The sequence below is a fragment of the Asparagus officinalis genome, chromosome 7, assembly GCF_001876935.1.
Source record: "Asparagus officinalis chromosome 7, Aspof.V1, whole genome shotgun sequence".
In the NCBI taxonomy this organism is placed as follows: domain Eukaryota; kingdom Viridiplantae; phylum Streptophyta; class Magnoliopsida; order Asparagales; family Asparagaceae; genus Asparagus; species Asparagus officinalis.
In genome coordinates this window covers 130,183,541-130,203,164 of record NC_033800.1, presented here as the reverse complement: position 1 = coordinate 130,203,164, position 19,624 = coordinate 130,183,541, and the positions used below count along the sequence as shown (strand labels likewise).

At 34.4% G+C, this 19,624-nt stretch overlaps 1 protein-coding gene across 3 annotated transcripts in view; it reads right to left on the bottom strand.

The window, feature by feature from the left end:
- LOC109848155 (CSC1-like protein RXW8) overlaps window positions 1–18,906 on the bottom strand; it is a 40,206-nt gene extending 21,300 nt beyond the window's left edge. Inside the window, exons 1-6 of one of the 3 annotated variants that reach the window (XM_020417520.1) lie at window positions 18,691–18,906; window positions 17,990–18,330; window positions 12,130–12,276; window positions 9,558–9,621; window positions 9,252–9,461; window positions 8,033–8,218 (exon numbers count right to left, since the gene is read on the bottom strand). In XM_020417520.1, coding sequence (XP_020273109.1) covers window positions 8,033–8,218; window positions 9,252–9,461; window positions 9,558–9,621; window positions 12,130–12,276; window positions 17,990–18,270 — 888 coding nt within the window. In that variant the 5' untranslated portion in view covers window positions 18,271–18,330; window positions 18,691–18,906. Of the gene's footprint in view, window positions 1–8,032; window positions 8,219–9,251; window positions 9,462–9,557; window positions 9,622–12,129; window positions 12,277–17,989; window positions 18,331–18,524; window positions 18,653–18,690 lie in introns of those variants that run through there. The other 2 variants (XM_020417521.1, XM_020417523.1) reach the window with 2 other exon arrangements.

The window sequence follows — 19,624 nt, the reverse complement described above, 5'->3', positions numbered from 1 at the left end:
CCACCCACCCACCCACACACACACACAAAGGAAAAAAAAACCCAGATACTTACAAAAGAGAAAAGTAACTACGTTTTTTTCTAATAGGACGAAAGTAGCATGTTACCGAAATATTGAACCACAGAGCATGGCAATCTCACAGTTCCTTAAATTATTCTTACCCTCAATATATGCACTGCAGCATGAGCAGTACTGATCTGGCAAGTCCCCAATTGAATGAAGCCAGTTTGAAGTGTCACAGGCACGGTGTTGTATTTCAACCTTATGTTTTATCATTAGAGCATATGTCGAGCCAACTGAGTGTGTGTTTGTTATTAAGCTTGCATGACCTGAATGTTACTAGGATTGTGGCTCTGTCTCAAACAAAATTTGAATCACGAAGCTTGCTGCTATTTGATAAAGCCAGAAAGTTGAGATCCAATTGTTAGCTAATCACGTAGAATGAGTTTCGGAAGATTAAGTTCACTACTTGAGGTTAAGGTCTCAAACAACTACTCAAATAATCGCTCCAGCTCATGGAAAGAGATAAATTATCAAATATATAGACATCTCAGATAGAGTCCAGAGCTTAGTTTTTTATTCCATGAACATTTACAAGCCAGAAAATAAAGGCACACAAAAAGTACGTAAGTTAAAGAAATTTTGAAAGTTATGCTTGTTAAGGCGGTAATATTAAAGAAATTTCTCCCCCCTAAAGAGGCTCAGTCTTTTCTATATTCAGATTGGAGATGAATTAGTTTTTTATTTAGTATCTTGTTATCTGGTTTGTCTAGTTCCCACAAATTGTTACATGCCTATAACTTCCATAAATTATTGTTCCCTACTAGTTTTTGTCAAGTATGATCTTTCACTTTATCTAAGTGAATCTATTCTCATAAGATACATCTCCAAACTTCAACTGCATATCTGCTCATCAGAATAGATCAAACTCAAAGTAAAGATCTATTTCAGCCTTCAAGTATTCATCTGGATTGCAACATATCCCTTGTTTTTAGCATGCTTCTAGAAGAAAATTTCTCTAGTAGTCTACTAGTTGCCCCTATGTCTCTCTGCTTTATCCACTTGACATCAAGGAAATTTTAGCAGATATACAGTAAACATTATTCTAAAGCAGAAGACATGATTTTAGTTCAAACAAACCATTGAAATTTGAATAAATTACTATGGCAATGCCAAATTTTAGGGAAAGAAAGCGAATAAATAAATAATTTTTTCTCCACTGAAAATATAGTCTATGACTTAAACCAAGAACATGCATTAATTTTTTGTAAAATGTAAAGACTAAGTCAGGCCAAGAGGCTGTTTGTTTTTTGTAAACAAAAAACCAAAATATATTAAGTAGACCACAATAGAACCAAACATTTTGATGACACATCTGAGAACTTCCTTGCACTAACAAATTTTTTATTTTAACATTAAACACGATCAATGGAGGAGCTACATAATGTCTAGTAGTGTCACAAGATACCATTGGGTTTTCTAATATATATATCTATATACTACTATAGTACTCATAGATATCAATAATAATACCGTATCTATAGGACCGAGAGGAGAAGAGAGAGAGAAAGAGAGAGAGAAATGGGGTATGCTTGGTACCCAAGTAACAATTTTGCTACTTGTAGTAAGGTTGTCCTATTCTCATCCCCTCATTCCAATTCTCAACGCACTCCTCCAACCAATGTGAATGTGGACCGCCCGATTTAAATGAATGGAGGGGAAATATGACACCCCTCCACGTACAATTGGCACCAAAAATTTGTACTTGGTAGCGCAACATACACATTTTTTTCCTTATATAATACACCTACTATAGTGTATATGTATAGGTAACTATATATATAGATACGTAGTATATAATAGTTATACTATACTACTACTATATAAGAATTAGAGTTGGATATCACTAGAATTAGAGAAGGACAGCACTAGAATGATAAAATTATAAAATTGTCAATTGAAATTTCAACACCTAAATACAATCGTGATAAGAGATGTTTTAATCAAATAATGATAGTGATTATTATAAAATATATAATTATAATTGCTTGATGGAGTATGTAAATTGAACATTACATAAAAATTAGAAGAAAACCAATAAAATATGCATTTATAGTCAAGTGATGGAGTATATTGTAAAGGCAATATATTTATTACTTTTAGTCACAACTTCTATTCCCGCAGCTGTTTTTGTTTTCTCCAAATAAAAAAAGCTACACATAAAACCTAATCCATCAACATCATTGTGCAAGCCACTATAAAAATATTATTTTATTAGTTTATTGATTTTGGACGAGGATTGTACGACTTCAATTTCTTTTAACTAGGGCAATTTTTTGGCTTCAATTCAGTAAGAATTTTACTAATTACCAATTCATTTCATAATAGTAAATATTGACTATCAAATATGTTAATTGTGCATTAATTTAATTAATTTATTTCTAATTGTATGTTGATACTAATTGCTTCTTGTAAATAATCTTGTTTAAATATAAGATGGAATGATACTTTAAAAAGGGTCAAACTCAAAGTAAATAAAAAAGTAAACGCAAGTGATAGTGGTTCTACTTCTGATAAGCAACAACACACTCGGCCTTCATTTTGATCTAATATCTTTGCAAGCAGATCCAAGGTTTTAAATGTCGGTTATCGGGAATTTATCGGATGATCAAAATCATTATCGGATAGCGAAAATTAGGGATATATCGTAGATAAGTAGTATTTATCGGAGTAATATACTAGCAAATAATAAACAAACATAAGCTTTAAAAAAATATAATGTTAGTCAAAATGGAATAATAAACAAGCAATTAATAAGATAACATCAAGAATGAAGAACCATCCACGCATCTGCATAATTATTGTTTAATCATGAGATTCATAAACTACTTACTAAGTTGATATTTAGTAGTTATGAGTCATTATCAATATCCATAAACAAACATAAGCTGATCACCAATCAACCAAGTTCTAAAAGCAACAAATAGTTCTTAATTTGTAAACATTCAAAGAGAAAATCCAAAAGAAAGTAAAAGCTCTCAAATCCTACTTATCGGCCGATAAAGCCGATATTTAGAGCCTACTTATCGCCCGAGAAGCGCCTTTATTACCGATAACTCGCCGATAAACCTCAAAAAACGGATAACCGATTAAAAATCCTACTTATCCTAGCGGAAAGCTCCCAAACCCGATAACTCGGGAATAATATCGGATTATCGGTCGATATTTAAAACCATGAGCAGATCCTCGACTAGGGACCAAAAATTTCAAGCTTCCATCCGAACATCCAAGATGAAGTGCGGATATCATATCTTTTGAAAGGGCCTTTCTAACATCGAAACCATGATTTACCCTTTAAAGAAATATTATGGAAAAAAAATGTAGGTTTAATTCTACTTAGTTTGATAATTAATCATTGGTTAGAATATAATATAGAGAAGGATGTTGCATTTTGCTGACATTGTAATTTATTTAAGCTTGTCATGGGTGATAAATCTGGTGGAGATTCATTTGATTTTGAAGAATTTACCTATTGGAATAAAAAGGATCGGTTGGACATTCACATATTCTATAAGTGCTTATAATATAGTTTTGAAGAAAAGTGACGATTTGATGAGATAAAATCAACACATCCAAGTTATTTTTTATCGACAATCACAAGCTAAATCAGATTATCGAACTCATCTACAGGCATCACTTAATTGCATTAGATTGCTCCAACGTCAAGGGTTAGCATTTCGTAGGCATGATGAGTTTGAAAATTCAAGCAATAAAGGCAACTTCCATGAAATTTTGAGATTTCTCATTGATCACAATGAATCTATAAATAAGGTCCTGTTAGAAAATGCTAAAAATCTTCAATTAAGTTTCCTTGACATCTAAGAAGATATTGTTAATGCAGTTGCAACTGAAACAACCAATGAAATTATCAATGATATTGGAGATGATTTGTTTGGGATATTAGTTGATGAGTCTAGTGACATATCTAGTAACGAGCAAATGGGTGTTGTTATGTGCTATGTTGATCGAAGGGGTTTTGTTGCAGAGTGATTTGTTGGTATTGTTCCTACAATGGATACCTCTGCTTCGACACTTAAGGTAGCAATGGAATCCTTATCTTTACGGGGGCAGGGTTATGATGGAGTAAGCAATATGCAAGGGGAATTCAATGGTCTTAAAGCTTTAATCATGAGAGAATAAATCAGCTTATTATGTCTACTATTTTGCTCATCAACTTCAACAAATACTTGTTGCTATAGCGAAAAAATTGATGTTTCTTGGCTTTTTTATGTGGTTGTTAATTTGACAAATGTTGTTGGATCCTCTTGTAAGCGTCGAGATATTCTTCAAGAGAAACAAGCCACTAATGTTGCAAAGGCATGGAATCATGGCGAGGTCTAAAGTGGTGAAGGGTCGAATCAAGTGTTAAGTTTAAAGAGAGCAGGGGATAAAAGGCATGGAATCATGGCGAGGTCTAAAGTGGTAAAGGGTCGAATCAAGTGTTAAGTTTAAAGAGAGCAGGGGATACTCGATGGGATCATATTTTGGAACACTTTCGAACCTAGTGTTTCTATTCTAGTCTCTTCAGTGATTCAAGTACCTGATATAGTTAAAAATAAAGGTACTTCGGATAAAAAAGGTGAAGCACATGCCTTCTTGAAGTCATTGCTATCTTTTAACTTTATCCTGCTCTTACATTTGATGAAATACTTGTTGGGCATTACATCAGTAAATCTACAAAAGAAAGATCGGAATATTATGAATGCTTTTCTTGTTAGAATTACAAAGGAACAATTGCAAGTAATGAGGAACGATGGATGGCAATCTCTATTGAATGATGTTACTTCATTTTGTAGCAAACAGAGTATTCTTATCCCGCGTATGGGTGCTCAATATTCCAGGAAGATCTCAGCGCAAAGCTCCACAAATCACAAATTTGCATCACTATCAAGATGAATTGTTTATGTAGTTTTGGATATGCAATTGCAGGAACCAAAGTTGCATAGGTACGGACACGGATACGAGACACGGTAAATTTGTAAAAAACAGGTACGGGGTCACGGCTAATAGTATGATAGTAGGATAGTAGAGAGAGAGAGGAGGAGAGAGCAGAGAGGCGGTACCCTATAACGTATATTAATGGAAAAATAGATACGAGATACGCGCTATATATATATATATATAAAATATAATATAATATATAATATACTAAATATATAGTACTAGTACTATGATAGTAAGTAATGGAGAAAAGTGAATCTAAGGTGACTACCCTCAGCATCCCACCTAAGGAGTGGCCTAAGCAATGCACACTCAGTTTCCTTTTTTTTAGCGATCTCGCGCTCTGTGACATTGATCTACACGTTCTAACACCTAGAACAGCCCAATTTAGGGTGAACCCGTGTGTGTTTTTGAACATTCCGCTGAGCGCGTGCAATCAAAGTTCTATCAGTACGAAAACCGTTAAATTGCAAGCGAGTGGGAGGTTAAAGGTCCAAAACACCGACAAGGTTCAGCCCAAAATAGTGGTTTGGGTAAGACGTGTAGATCAAGATTCAACGGGAGCGGATGCAAAAAAAATACGAAATGATGTGGATTCTAAGCCGCGTCTTAAGGTGGGAGCCTAGGGGTGTCACCTAGAGTTGCACTTTTCCATACTATATTATATAGTATATGAGCCGTGTCCCCGTACGCCTAGTATTATATATATACTATAAGTATACAATATATATTATATAGAATATATATATAGGGTACGGGCTCCGGCTCCATATATAATAAAAGTAAATAATATAATATATATTAATATCATATATATATAACCACTATAATATATAACATATTATGACCGTGTCCCGCGGTAACCCCTATATATATAATATATATAACATATATATATATATATATAGTATATATATATATAATATAATATATATATAGTATATTATATAATATATAGTAGTAGGTAGAACTTGTGTCAACTTAAGTGGATAGCATGGAATAGTGTGTCCACCAAAATTTATACCACTCATTTAACATGATAAAAAGTCAACTTCATTCATCAAGGATCGCCTAGGAAACATCCAGGGTTAAAAAGTTTGGTGGATGCCACTTAATGGACACAGGAGTTTTGGCTCTATATACTAATATAATATATAATTTATATATATACTATATACTATTAATATATGACGTCAAAAAACGAGGAATATACCTCTCTAAATAAAGTTTTTTTTCATTTTGGAGTTATGGGTAAATTATTCTATTCAGGGTAGACTTGGCGATGTTAGTTTGAGGATTGGAGTGAAAAGTCTTCAAGGATTTTAGCGGAACAAAAGGATACGAGGGGTTATGTGCAAAAGCCCTCAAAATTTAGGGGGCTGTGGAATTAAGATATTAGGAGGGGGTAGCTACAAAAACCCAACAAGTTAAGAAGGAATTTTGAAAATTTTGATCATTTTCGAATTAATTGCTTGAGTTCAGCCACTTATTTTCAATCAAAGTTCAGTCAGTCAATTAAAAATTAATTTTAGGCTAAATATCATTAAAAAACCCTTAACTTCGGATGATTATTAGAAAACCTCTCTTACCTTTCAAAATGTCAGAAAAAACTACCAAAGTGGGGAGGCAAAGGCAAATAGGGTACAAATTCTCAACGCAACACAATATTATCCAACGGCCCCACCTGAAGCCCAACGCAACACAATCCCCATATCCAGTGGCCCCCACACACATATACATTGAATTATACTACAGTATTATCCAACAACCCAACCTGAAGCCCAACGCAACACACTCCCCATATAAAATCCAAATAATACTACAGCTCCTCTCCAAAACCCTAGAGCCTCATTCCCTCTACCCCCGCAGCCGCCGCCGCAGTGGCCGAAGAAAGCAAGCGAAGAGATGCCACCAAAGTTCGATCCCTCCCAGGTCATGGACGTGTACGTCAAGGTCACCGGCGATGAGGTGGAGGCTACGAGCTCCCTAGCCCCGAAGATCGGGCCCTTCTTCCTCAAAAACCGCAGGTATGAAAACCCAAAAGAGTTGCTCATGTGTCTCCTCCGTTTGGGTGCGGAAACGTACCCAAACCACACCTGACACGGGTACAGCGCCAAAATTGTCGTGTCGGGGTATCATAGGCAGGAGCTCAATAGTCATTTTAGTGAACCAAATACCAAATTACTTATTTGTGTTGCTGCCTTGAATCCATTTGATTCATTTTCAGCATTTGATAATGAGAGGTTGATTAACTTGACAAATTTTATATAAGTAATTCTTTTGGTAGTAATATTGTCTAACTTGGTTGTTAACATGACAATTATATTTACAATATGAGTTTAGAAGAAAGGTTCAGCAAATTGGACAGTATTGGTGGGCTTGCAAGAAAAATGGTGGAAACAAAAAAGCATTGTGTATATGCGATGATTTAGTTACTTCTAAAATTAGAGCATTGATTTTGCTAGTAACCACTGCAAGCATAGACGGAGTCTTTTCTCCAATAAATTTTATTAAAAATAAGAAGCATAATCAGATGTGTGATTAATAGAATAATAGATGAATGATAATCTAGTGACATTCATTGAGAAAGACGTATTTAATACTATTAGTAATAAGTCTATTAAATAATGTTTTCAAAACATGAAAACCCATCGAGGACACTTATGAAAATATTTAAAGTATTATTTTTTATTTAAATTTAATAAAGTTCATGTGTTTAGATTTTATTTTGTCATTCATGTTTTTATATTTTTTAAAGAATTGATAAGTTAAATAATGACACCACAGGGACAAATTCTAGGCTACGCCATTAAACGGAGTGACAATTATTCTAGGTTTCTTACTTTTTTTAATCACTTATCTCAAAAAATGATCCACAGTCCTCTAGTACATTAAAAAGAACTCTTCAATATTGTATCACCAGGAGATCAAACAAATGTCAGGATGGGATAAATCTCATATATTCGGAAAGTAGAATATGAATAAAAAGCTATAATTTAATCAAATTCCAGGTCATGTTAAAAGATATAACCTTTAGTTTTGGACTTGAATCTGATTGATCAAGGCTCATGTTTTTGGCACCAAGATTATTATGGTATAACTGCGGTGAATTAGTTGCTCCTGCACAGAGACCACATTTGTATTTCAGAGGACTGCATTTTTTCTCCATCGCAATAGCGTTCAGCCATATCTTCTTATATACCTTTTCTGCTTTATTCTGCAAAAAAAAAAGAATCCAAAAAATAAAGGCAAGTAACCTGAGTATGATATGAAATACATTAGTTCAGTAAATCATCAGAACTTCTCCTAGGAAGTTCAAGTTTTCAAGTACATGATTGCATGAGGAAAAAAAGAAACAAGCATGCTAAATTCTCTGTTAGAGATGTCTAGAATAGAAGCTTTAAATAAAATACAGAAAATAATCAGAACAATAGTCAAAATAAACTTCGGCACCACATAATGATATGTAAAAGAAGAATAAGACCTTATACTCCACACGAGATGATGAAATGAAACTCATATAACACCTTATAAGTAACTGAATTAAATAAATAAATAAATTCATATATGATGCATCACTCAGCTTCCAATAGCTTCTTGTAATCTTAATGTACTGGACTAGAGCATGAATGTTAAAACTTGAAACAAAATGTTCTTTTTTTTTAATTTAACTATGCAACTAAAGCAATAAATAAGATTTCATATGGATGTATAACACAACATACATGCAGAACCAAGTAAGCACGCAAAAGCCCAACACATACAATATCATGCATCCAAATTTCAAAAATTTCTCTAACTTAGATCATCTACTAATGTAAGAAAACTAGATATAAACACCTTGGCACCTGAAAGCACTGTGTTTTCGCAAACTGAAAGAGTTACAATAAGTCCATAATTTGCTCCTCATGTTTCCTTAACTACTCGTTTGTTGTATTCTATATTTTCCATCACTTACAACGTGCTACCATTTTGACGATCAAGATGACAATTGAACCATAAGCATGCAATGGCCAGGGGAAAATAGGATCTTCAACTTGAGACAAAGAGAACTTTATAAGAATTTGTATAAAGCGAAATCAACAGGAATGGCAAAGACAATAGTAAATGGGCTATTGACATAATAACAAGCTTAATCTTGAAGTTTGATTATAAATAAAATCATCCTCTGAAGTCATAATCTTTATTTTAGTGGGCATCAACAAACACCTAGTAAGAAGGAACCAAAAGGTCTATAACACATCACGCACCATAAGTTTCTGCACCTTTCCAACTCGATATATCATTTGATGAGATAAATAACCAGATGCATGATATTTCATGAAAAAACTCTTGACAGTATCACTGAGTGATCTCTCATCTGACCATGGAATAGATCTGACAAGAACCGTAAAATGGCAAGGACTGGGAGGAGATTGAGTAATATGAATGAGTCTCATTCTAGCAATTCTCCTGTACTCCTAGAGGCATATAAAGATATGTTAGAACTTAATTAACTTCAATACCCAAAAAGGAAAGTATATTAAGATATTTCGGTGCAGAAGGGCCAGTCTTACATAGTAAAGCAGAATGCAAGCTGAACAAGATATGATGTATAACGCAAGGCAGTGGACCCAAAGCCTGCAAAAAGGATTTGATGGAAATTAACGTTATAAAAATGAAGATATAGATGACATGAATAGTTCAAAAATTAATTATCAATCAACTAGCAAATTAAGTAGTTTTCTTTCAAAAGAATCCTCAACTATGTGAGTACTTCAAATACCGGCCAAAGAGCTACATAAACTGGATGCATGAGCAATCAACGGTGAAACTACATACAAGTTTGAGGGGTCCCCCCCCCCAAAAAAAAAAAAAAAAAAAAACCAAAAAAACCCCCCCCCCAAAAAAAAAAAAAAAAATAATCCCAAAAAAAAAGTATGGAATTTGCATATCCCTCCAAACTTTTGAAATGTGCACATTACATTGTACAGTAATTGTAATTTTGAGGATTTCTATATTTCTATGCCTAGTAATTGTTGGGGTTCTTAATAAATCCACAGATAAATATTTGAAGTAACAGCTTATTGGCAATATGCATATTTTGCCAATGACCCAAAAATTAAAACTTTTGACTCGATTTTCCTCTAATTTGTATCAGAAGTAAAACTTATGTCTAATCTACTTTTGATTCTCCTAATATTCCAATTGCGCATATATAGATCTACAATCACGTCCTAATAAGAGATTCAAAATAGAGCTAATTACATCATTTTGTATTTCCATATGAATGTTCAACACATGTTTGTTGTCCAGTCTAATAGAACTTGAACTTGGAGTTTACGAAGTGTACCTTATCCACTTCTCTTTTTCATTGTTTCAAATGTCCATTTAACTTTTTGTATTTAGATTCTATTATGATTATCTTTGAATGAAAAATCATACATATTTGGTTTGAAGTAAGTTTTCTTCTTTTTCTTTCTGATAATAAAGAAGATGGACTTAGGTATCTTAAGTCTCCCCACCACCCCCACTCCCCACCCCGGCCCCCCAACCCAAACATAAAATTCCTGTCTCCGCCACTGTGAACAAGTATACATTACTAGTTTAAACTAACCCCTCACACTGTGCATACAAACCTAAACAAGAACATCTTCTGCAAGCGTACAATTATCTAACAATCTCACTAACTAAAAATGGATTTGGCAAGGGCAAAGAATCCACCACAACTCACAGATGTGTGACTCAAGTAAATAAAAAGGAAACATCTCAGAACAGAAGCTAATAGATCATTCTATATGTCAAACCTAGGCGCACAACCCCAATAATAAGCATAAATATACTGCACAATTTAGGACAGGAAACATATGTCAAAAATGCAGAGTGCAGAAAAATGATAACAAAATTCATGCGGAAGTATATATGAACAAAGCTAAAATGAAATACTGGAGGAACTAGTCACTTTTCAGTCATCCAAAGAAGCAATATTTCATGGCAGCCAGAATGTGTACAGGGACAGGGCCTCAAGCTGCAGAACCACTAACCTAGAAATCCACTAAAATTGATGATCTAAATATGAACATAGCTAAAGATGAGATGATAAACAAATAAATATAGAGATCACAAAAACAAATGAGGAACCTTAGATGTTCAAATTTAATTGAACTTCACGGATACAGGAAACAATTTGAGTGAGTTAAGAAAATAAAACAATAATAAATAAAAAGAGGTAAATTTTGTGTCAGTAAGCCATGTTTGGTTTGCTTGTACTTGCAAAAGCAACACACTCATAGCTGAAGCATTGATCTAGTGTTTGATTGCTTTGTTGTCCAACGATTTTACAAAACGATAAAACAATATTGATTATATTCTATGCTTATTTAAATGCGAGCTCATATAAAAATATTTATAATGGTAAAATCTTGACATGGCCACAGGAGGCAAAGTTCTGCATGGCATTATTGCACAGTTCAAGCTACAGGTTTTTGACACACGTGGAGTTGCAACTGCACCGAAGAATCCAAATTAGAATACCTCGCCAGCTTCTTTACTTTGGTTCTAGCTGCATCTTAGTATCCGGTTACAATTAGCAACCATACTCCTTTGATTTGCATGCCTCTCAGGCAACCAAAACACGCCTTACGGGGTTGTGTTTGCATGCAAGTAAAAGATGAAAGTGAAAATGACTTGCTTTTAACATTTTAGGTGTTTGTTTGCTTGCAAGTTGTCACGAAAGTGGAATGCAAGAAAGTTGTCATGAAAGTGAAAGTTGTCACATAGGATTTAATGCAATTTTGACTTCCCATAAAAAAGTCATGAAGTCACATAAAAGTAACGAAAATGATAAGCAATCTTAATTAGATGATTTTATCTACATTTACAAATTAATCTTATTTTGTCACATCATCTTCACATTGCACTTTTAGCAATAATGTCGTTTTTTGAACAAACACTATATTTCACTTATGTGAATGTGTTCGCAAAAAAAAAGAAACTTACATATTTCACTGCACTTTCGAATTGTCACACCCTCTTAAGTTTTATAAAAGAAGTGACTATCTAGCTAGATTTCAGAATTGGTACTTTTAAGGGTCACAAGAATAAATATCTTTATCAGAAGTTAAAAGTTCGGAATGTTTCAGAAGTTACCATTGAGATCCTTCTGCCACATTTGCAATAGTAAAAACATCTAATGACTCTGACGGGATTTCCACATGATTCATATACTGTCCGTAATAATTCAGCGGGAGTATTCCAAGAACACAAACAACAGCTGCTATGGAGAAGATACGAATACTGTCACATTTAAATCAGGAGTTAGAGAACTAATGCAAATATTTATGTTGTCTTCATATTATTAAGTAATAACAACAGTAGCTAGAAGCCTAGAAAGAGAGAGGAGGAAAACCAACTACCTGTGTACTCGATCATTTCAGGAAATATAATATACTCCAAGTACCATCATTTTTATATGAAAATCATCAATTAATTAATTAATTAATTAGTCAAGAAAAATGATGTAGAAGTTGTGATGGTCAAGTTGATGGTCAAACACAAATGTTGACAACATAAAATTTGAGTTAAAACACAAATTAGTGAATACATGAGTTGATGCAATATAGTTGTGCACGAACAGGTGAGGTGATTGCACAACTTATCATTCTTCTGCATTTTACGCTTCCTTTTATATTATAGAATCATGAACATAGCCTAATATGGACAGTCTTTTGAATGATGAAGTTGAAAGATTTGCATGCTCTACAAAGCCAATAAATTTATTATATGATAATAAATAAGATTTCATATTATGTACAAGTTGTCCTTAGGTTATTGTAGAGAAAATAACAAGGAAACATAACTTTCGATTTCTTTATGATCTTAAATCTGTTCACAACCTATGAATATAATTAGGACGAAGTTCTCTTTTATAGTTGCCACATGTTTTTACTACTTTAAGTGATAGGATGATGTGTCTCCAACACTAGAGTAGACTCTTAGTCTATGTAGCACGGACACGGATCCGACACGGCCATCCGACACGCCGACACGAGGCAAATCCTAAAAAATACATAGGATACGTGTGTTCGACACGTGTGTCCGACACGGACACGACACGACACGGCTTCATGTTATGCGTGTCCGTGCTTCATAGCTCTTAGTACCATGTGGACACTTGTAATGACAAATGTTAAAGTGTACCAATTCTAGAATACTCTTAGACCTCACATTGTCATGAAGAAGAGCTATTCTAATCACAATATACAAAAAATTCTTTAACATGAGAATGTTATTCAGTCTTATGTATAAATTATACAGTTTTGATATTGTCAACCAGTTATCCTAATCGGAGGCTATACAGACATATTCTATTGGACCATATAATGAGTGCACAAAGGCTTGTGTAGTCATTCAATAAAGAATATATTACTTCTAAAATAGAAGAGAATATTCTTGATTTCATCTTTTATACAGTGGAATTAAAGTATATTAGAGATCTATGCTTTATATTCTATTAAAAGAATTCTCTAAATATTTTTATCCAATTATATTGAAGAGATACACATAAGTTTTGGGATTGATGGTGACTCTAGAGGTTTAGTCCAATAAACTTATACGGAATATTAGTTGACAAAAGGATTAATATTTACATCATTGTGATACAAGGATCTAACAATTAAATCTTTATCCCTTGTGTGAGTGTTGTAGTTTGTTGATGGACATGCTTACAACTTAGTAGGGACTAATTTACGGAGGAGCAGTGTTGTAAATAGCGACCAATAGCGGGGTTATAGCGGGGCGAATAGCGGTCGCGGTCATTCAGCGCTACGCGTAGATGTTTCGCGGGAAAAACCACTTAGCATTCGAATAGCGCGTAAAAGCGCTTAAAAGCGGATAAAATCGCTTAAAAGCGGATTAAAGCGGCTAAACCCGCTATTGGCCGCTAAACCCGCTATCAAACGCATATATTTTTTTCGCCCCGAACCTGACCCGAACCCAAACCCGACTTGTTAAATGCGGATAAAAGCGGACGGCATGATGATGAGTGATGATGAGTCATTGCTCAAATTCAGACTTTAGTCACTTCACTTTTGAGACTTCTAGCTTTTATTTAGCTTTGATTTAGACTTTTGAGTGTTAAGTTTGGAGTTTGGACATTTCATGTGTTTGGAGTTTGATCTTTATTGCTTGCCTAGTATCTATAGACTGTTATTATCTATCATGATTCATGATATTATCTTGCTTTGCTCATTTAGTCATTTATCTATACTTGAATATTTTATTTTTTAGGTTAACTTTCTAGTAGTTAATATGATGATGATGATACTAATCAATGATTTTTTTTATTGAGCATTTTTATATTAGAGACTTGAAAGTTGAAGAGGGACAACTAACAGTCTTTTGGATAAACAGGTACGTTTTTTCATTCTTTAATCTTTATAATTATAGTACGTTGTTAATATTATGTAATTATCACACATTTATTTCATGTTTAGGCATCAAGTATGCATTTATAAGATTTTTAGATTTTTATATGATTTTTCTTATTATTTAGAATATTTAAATATATTTATATTTGACCGCTATTTGATTGTGCGCTATTTGATTGTGCGCTATTTGATTGTGCGCTATTTGCCGCAATAGCCTAAGCGGTACCTCACCGTGACGCGACCCGCTATCAACAACCTTGCGGAGGAGAGAGGTCCCAAATAGATCCCACCCAACATACTTTAACAAACCTTAGTTATTGAAACGATTGGTTAGAATGAACAAAGTCATGACTTTACTTAATTGATATCATGTCATTAAGTCATGAATTACTTTTCATTGATTTAATTAAATGATACCATAAGTCATGAATTATTTTTCATGAATATACAAAGTCAAAGTTATGAATTATTTAGCTAAAGATACTAAATTCATTGGTCAAATGTAATAAAGTACATGAGGTCTTGACTTACCTATATAAGGTTTGAGTTTGAGAAACCTAATTCTAAGCATCAATTCGATCCAAAACAAAAGATCTACAAAGACTAATATATTTATTTGAAGAAAAGACACCACTTTTTGAATGACTAAGGATGAATTAGATTCATCAAGGAGGATTTCATGTGAAACTTTGAAGGGTTGTTGCACTTGTGAAATCTTCGTGAGGTAGCCCTATTTTATTTATAAATCATGTATATCATGTGTTTGATCTTGGCTCAAATATTTATTATTATGAGATTAATTTATCCCTAATATGATTAGAATCATCAATAGATTTTCAGAAGTCAAGTATATTTTTCAACAGAACAGGAGGAGATTGAGTGAGGATCAACATCCTCTACTTAGCAATTCCATATTTCCCTTTGCATCCCACAGTTAATGCCCGAGATTCTCATGACAGAAAGAAGTTACATTTCCTGTGGAGGAATTGATTTTCAGTTTGCCTCCCAAGCGAATAAGACGAGGAATCTTCAACTTGAGAAATTTTTCACAGGGTTGGTCCACTTGATCTCGGACCCTGTTTCACAAAACTTGATAGAATCTCCAGCAATCTGTTCTGGCAGTCCCTTTGAAGAGAGAATATCATTGGCCATCTCCTAGTAAGAACATTGTTCCTTTTTCCCTGAGTAGGCATCATTATTGACGGCACTCACAATAGAAAAAAGTGGAACGGATAGAGGGTTTTAACCTAATCCCATAGCTCAATTAAGCAGCAAGTAGCTCCATGGTTCACTTAAGAGGACAGGCACTTCATATGCCTCACCAATGTCTATGAAGAATTCTCCACACTAACACCTAAACGGCCGTATAGGCACCTCAGTCACTTATATAACAATGGAACAGTCTCAAGTCAGATGGAGTTCAAAAATTAATAAAGAAGATTAACAGAAGAGTGGTAGATGAAGAGATGAATTGATAAGAAGCAGTTGAAAAGAAAGAAAGAAAGAAAGAAAGGGCACAATTAAGCTTTGTACCATAAATATGCTTGACTATATGTTTATGTTGCTATATATGAGTGGAGTATCCGAACAGGTTAGATCAGGACCAACATTTGAATTGTTTAATCCATACATTACATGTCCCCACCCTATGACTAAACAGAACAGATGTCATTCCGGTCTTCTGCATTGATTAAAAATAAACTACCATCCGTGACCTTAAATGAACAAATTTAGCTCCAAGATAGGCCCACGTGATGATAGCCAGTCCAAATACAATATTGCATGCAGAATATACCAATGCATTTATGGGTATTCTACGAGTATCGGTTGGGTAGAGTCAGGTCTAGGTCTGGATGTGGATCTACACTTATCAACTTATAGCCCTAGCAGGTAGCAACCATTTAATTGCTAGCAGTTCAAAGGATAACAGGGTAGGATCTACAAATTCTACAAGCCTAGTTACTGAAACCTTTTAGGTCCCAACTATTTGACAAAGAAGAAAAGTCTTCTCTTACAAGTGCCAAACCTTAAACGATTAATGCTTACGATGAACAAGGGCTGTCAATCTGCTCTTTTTGACTGGAAAAGGTCTACTGGGAGTAATTTCAGAGATTAATTACATGATTGGAGATAATTCCAGCATCGGAATGTTGGGAATAATTGGAGGATCGATTTTAGATTAAAGATTTACATGTGATTGGTAGTATGGTTGCCTTACCATATGATAAGAACTTGTTGCAGGAGCTTGATTATAGGAATTTAATTAAAATCCTGATTTCCAATAAGACCAAAATCCCCATACCATTTCATTGCATTGCTTCAAGTCAACGCTGCACTGCATAAGCCTAATCTGAGGTTGGTTCACTATTGCTCCTTTCACATCGGGATGGAGAAGAGATTGTAAGTTAAACTTTGTTGCCTAGGGTTTGAGCAATCTACATGTTTTGCACATGCAGTCGTGCAAATGCTGCAAATGCACGATCTCTAATGAATAACATAGGACCACTGAGAGTGACATTGAAGAACTTGAAAGTAAATAATTTGTGACCATAACATTAGAAAGAATAAAATGACTTCAGCATGTAAAACAGCAGAGATAGATGAGGTTGAGAAGAAATCTAGAATGGACAAGAAAAAGAGATTGAGAAAGGCAGAATCACTGAAAATTTTTGTTCAATTAAACTCAGTTGTCTTAGAATAATTAATTAAAATTCCATCTGGTTGCTTTGCTTCCTCTTGGGGTCCTAGATGGTTCTAAATTGCTGTATTTGAGAACCGTAGTAATGCACGCAAAACTTGCTGTAATTGTGATGCTAAATTCCATTTAATTTGAGCTCCATATGTTTTCTTAGATTACATGTATATGAAGGTTATGGATAAGTACATTAAAGAGTGATATCATGTGATCTCTTCAAACCCATTAGGTTCACATGATTTATGAGCAATTTTCAACTGGTCGTAACTGAAAATCGTGTCATAATTGCAACCTCTCAATTCATCAAGCCAATGGTTGTACTTGCCTCAAACCACATATTTAATTATCTTGGATTTGAGATTACCAGCAACCAAACTAACTATGAAAATATAAGGTCTAAAGGTTGTCGGGAAAAAGAGAAATAATATGAAACTAGATTATATAATGTGATTATGACAACCAATCAAATGACTCTATGGGTAAATAATATTAAAGTATCGATCTATATGTATAAAGGTTGCATGAAGGTACAAGTACAACACAGAACAAAACCTACACCGAATTAGCAACAGGAGATTGCGGAACAAGACTTCCATTTCTTTCGACACAAAATAGAGCCTTTGTGTGAACCACAATTCTTCATATTTTGCTTAGTTGTGATGATTTGGACTGAAGGAATAAGTTCATAGTTATGGGTAAGGATGTGGTTATCAATTATAAAACAAGGATCATGGTTTGTTCCCCCACCATGAAAGTTATATAGGAAAAAATCATTTCCAAATATCTGCTAAGTTAACTGCGCACTGGAACAATACGAAGAATAACCTTAACAAATCACCTTAAGAATAACCCTAACAAATTATCAGATACAAGACTATCATATCACCTGAAAACAAGCATCCTAACAAAGGCCACTGCATCCAAACCAGCAGAAGCCAGTAGCTCCTCATCTGACGTTTTCCAAGCCTTCACTATCCAACCAGGCGACGGCACAAATCTCTCCAAACTGAATGAATCCAAAGACCGATTTTGCTCTTGCGCAAGTTTCCGCCCAAAGTAAACACTAACATTGCCCGGCTGCTTTCTCAACACAGAATACAACGACAACAGCAGCACACAAATGCCTATATTTATCCCCGCAGATGTCAGAAGAGCAGAGATTTTCATCTCTTGCCCCTAAAACAATTATCAATGCATATCCCAATCCCGTGATTCTTCAATAATCACCTGCAAAATACCAATCACGAAAAATGATTCTAAACCCCAACAAACATTACGTAATTCTGCCCAAAATTTTCACTTTTCCATAAAATTTTTATGATAGTTGAACAAAATTAGCCCTAAAAATTGCAAATTTCCACGTTATTTCCACTATAATCACTAGTAATCAACAAATCAAACTCAAAAACCCTAAAGATTACCTTCTAATAGAAACCCTAACTACGATCGTCGATCTCCAATCACGAAAAATTACGGAGTTGGAACTAATCAAGAGCTCTCCGAAACCAACTATAAAACATTGACAACTAGAGACGCGTCCAAAAAGCAAAGAAATCAAAGACAATAAATAAACAAACAAATAATTACCTCCAAAATTTTGTGGATAAAAGTCTCTGATGACTCTGTTTCAGTTATTGCGAGAATATAATTAAGAGACCGCGTAGAAGGGGGAGGAGGGAAAAAAAAGAGGAGAGCCTTTTAAGTTAAGAATTCTGGGGACACGTGGAGATATTTGAGTGGTGGCGCGGTTGCAAATATCGTCGGAACGAAGCACGTGGAGGGGGAGTGGGGTGCAGTGCCGACGTCGGAAGCGATGTCGGCCGCTGGATCTGCGGTTTGGTTTGATTTGGACCGTTGAAAGTGACAGGAGAGTCCCTCCGCTCGCAAGTCGTGTATCGGAGTGGGTTGAAAGTATCCTAAATTATCGGGAAAAGTATTTATAAATTATAAAATAAGGAATATAGATTCTCTTCGTTTACGTACCGTTAATTAAATAATTGTTTTTTATAAAATAATTGTTCGTTTATATTTAGGGTTTTTTTTTAGATATTAGTACCTTAAATCTTTGCTAATTGTATATTAGTCCGTCAGATTTTGAAAATTGCATGAGTCTATTAGGCCTCGTTTAATAGGCGGGAATGATGTAGAATTGAATGTCATTCTCACGTCTCATTCCACATACCAAACAAACCTATTTTTTAGATGTTGGAATGATCACTCCTAAGGAATGATCATTCCCACTTTTTGTGGGAATGAGCATTCCTAGTGAGAAGATAGGGAATGATCATTCTCATTCAAGGAAGAATCAAATTAGTTAGGTATTTTTTAATTATACCCCTATTAATAATAAAAATAAACCAAAAAATAATGGCTCTTTGACTACGTATTAGAAAATGAGATTCCATTCTCACTTGTGAACTGGTGATACCAAACATGGGAATGGGAATGGGATTTTCATTCTAGCTTCATTCTACAAAAGTACCCAAATATGAGAATGGAAATGATCATTCCATTTCCACAT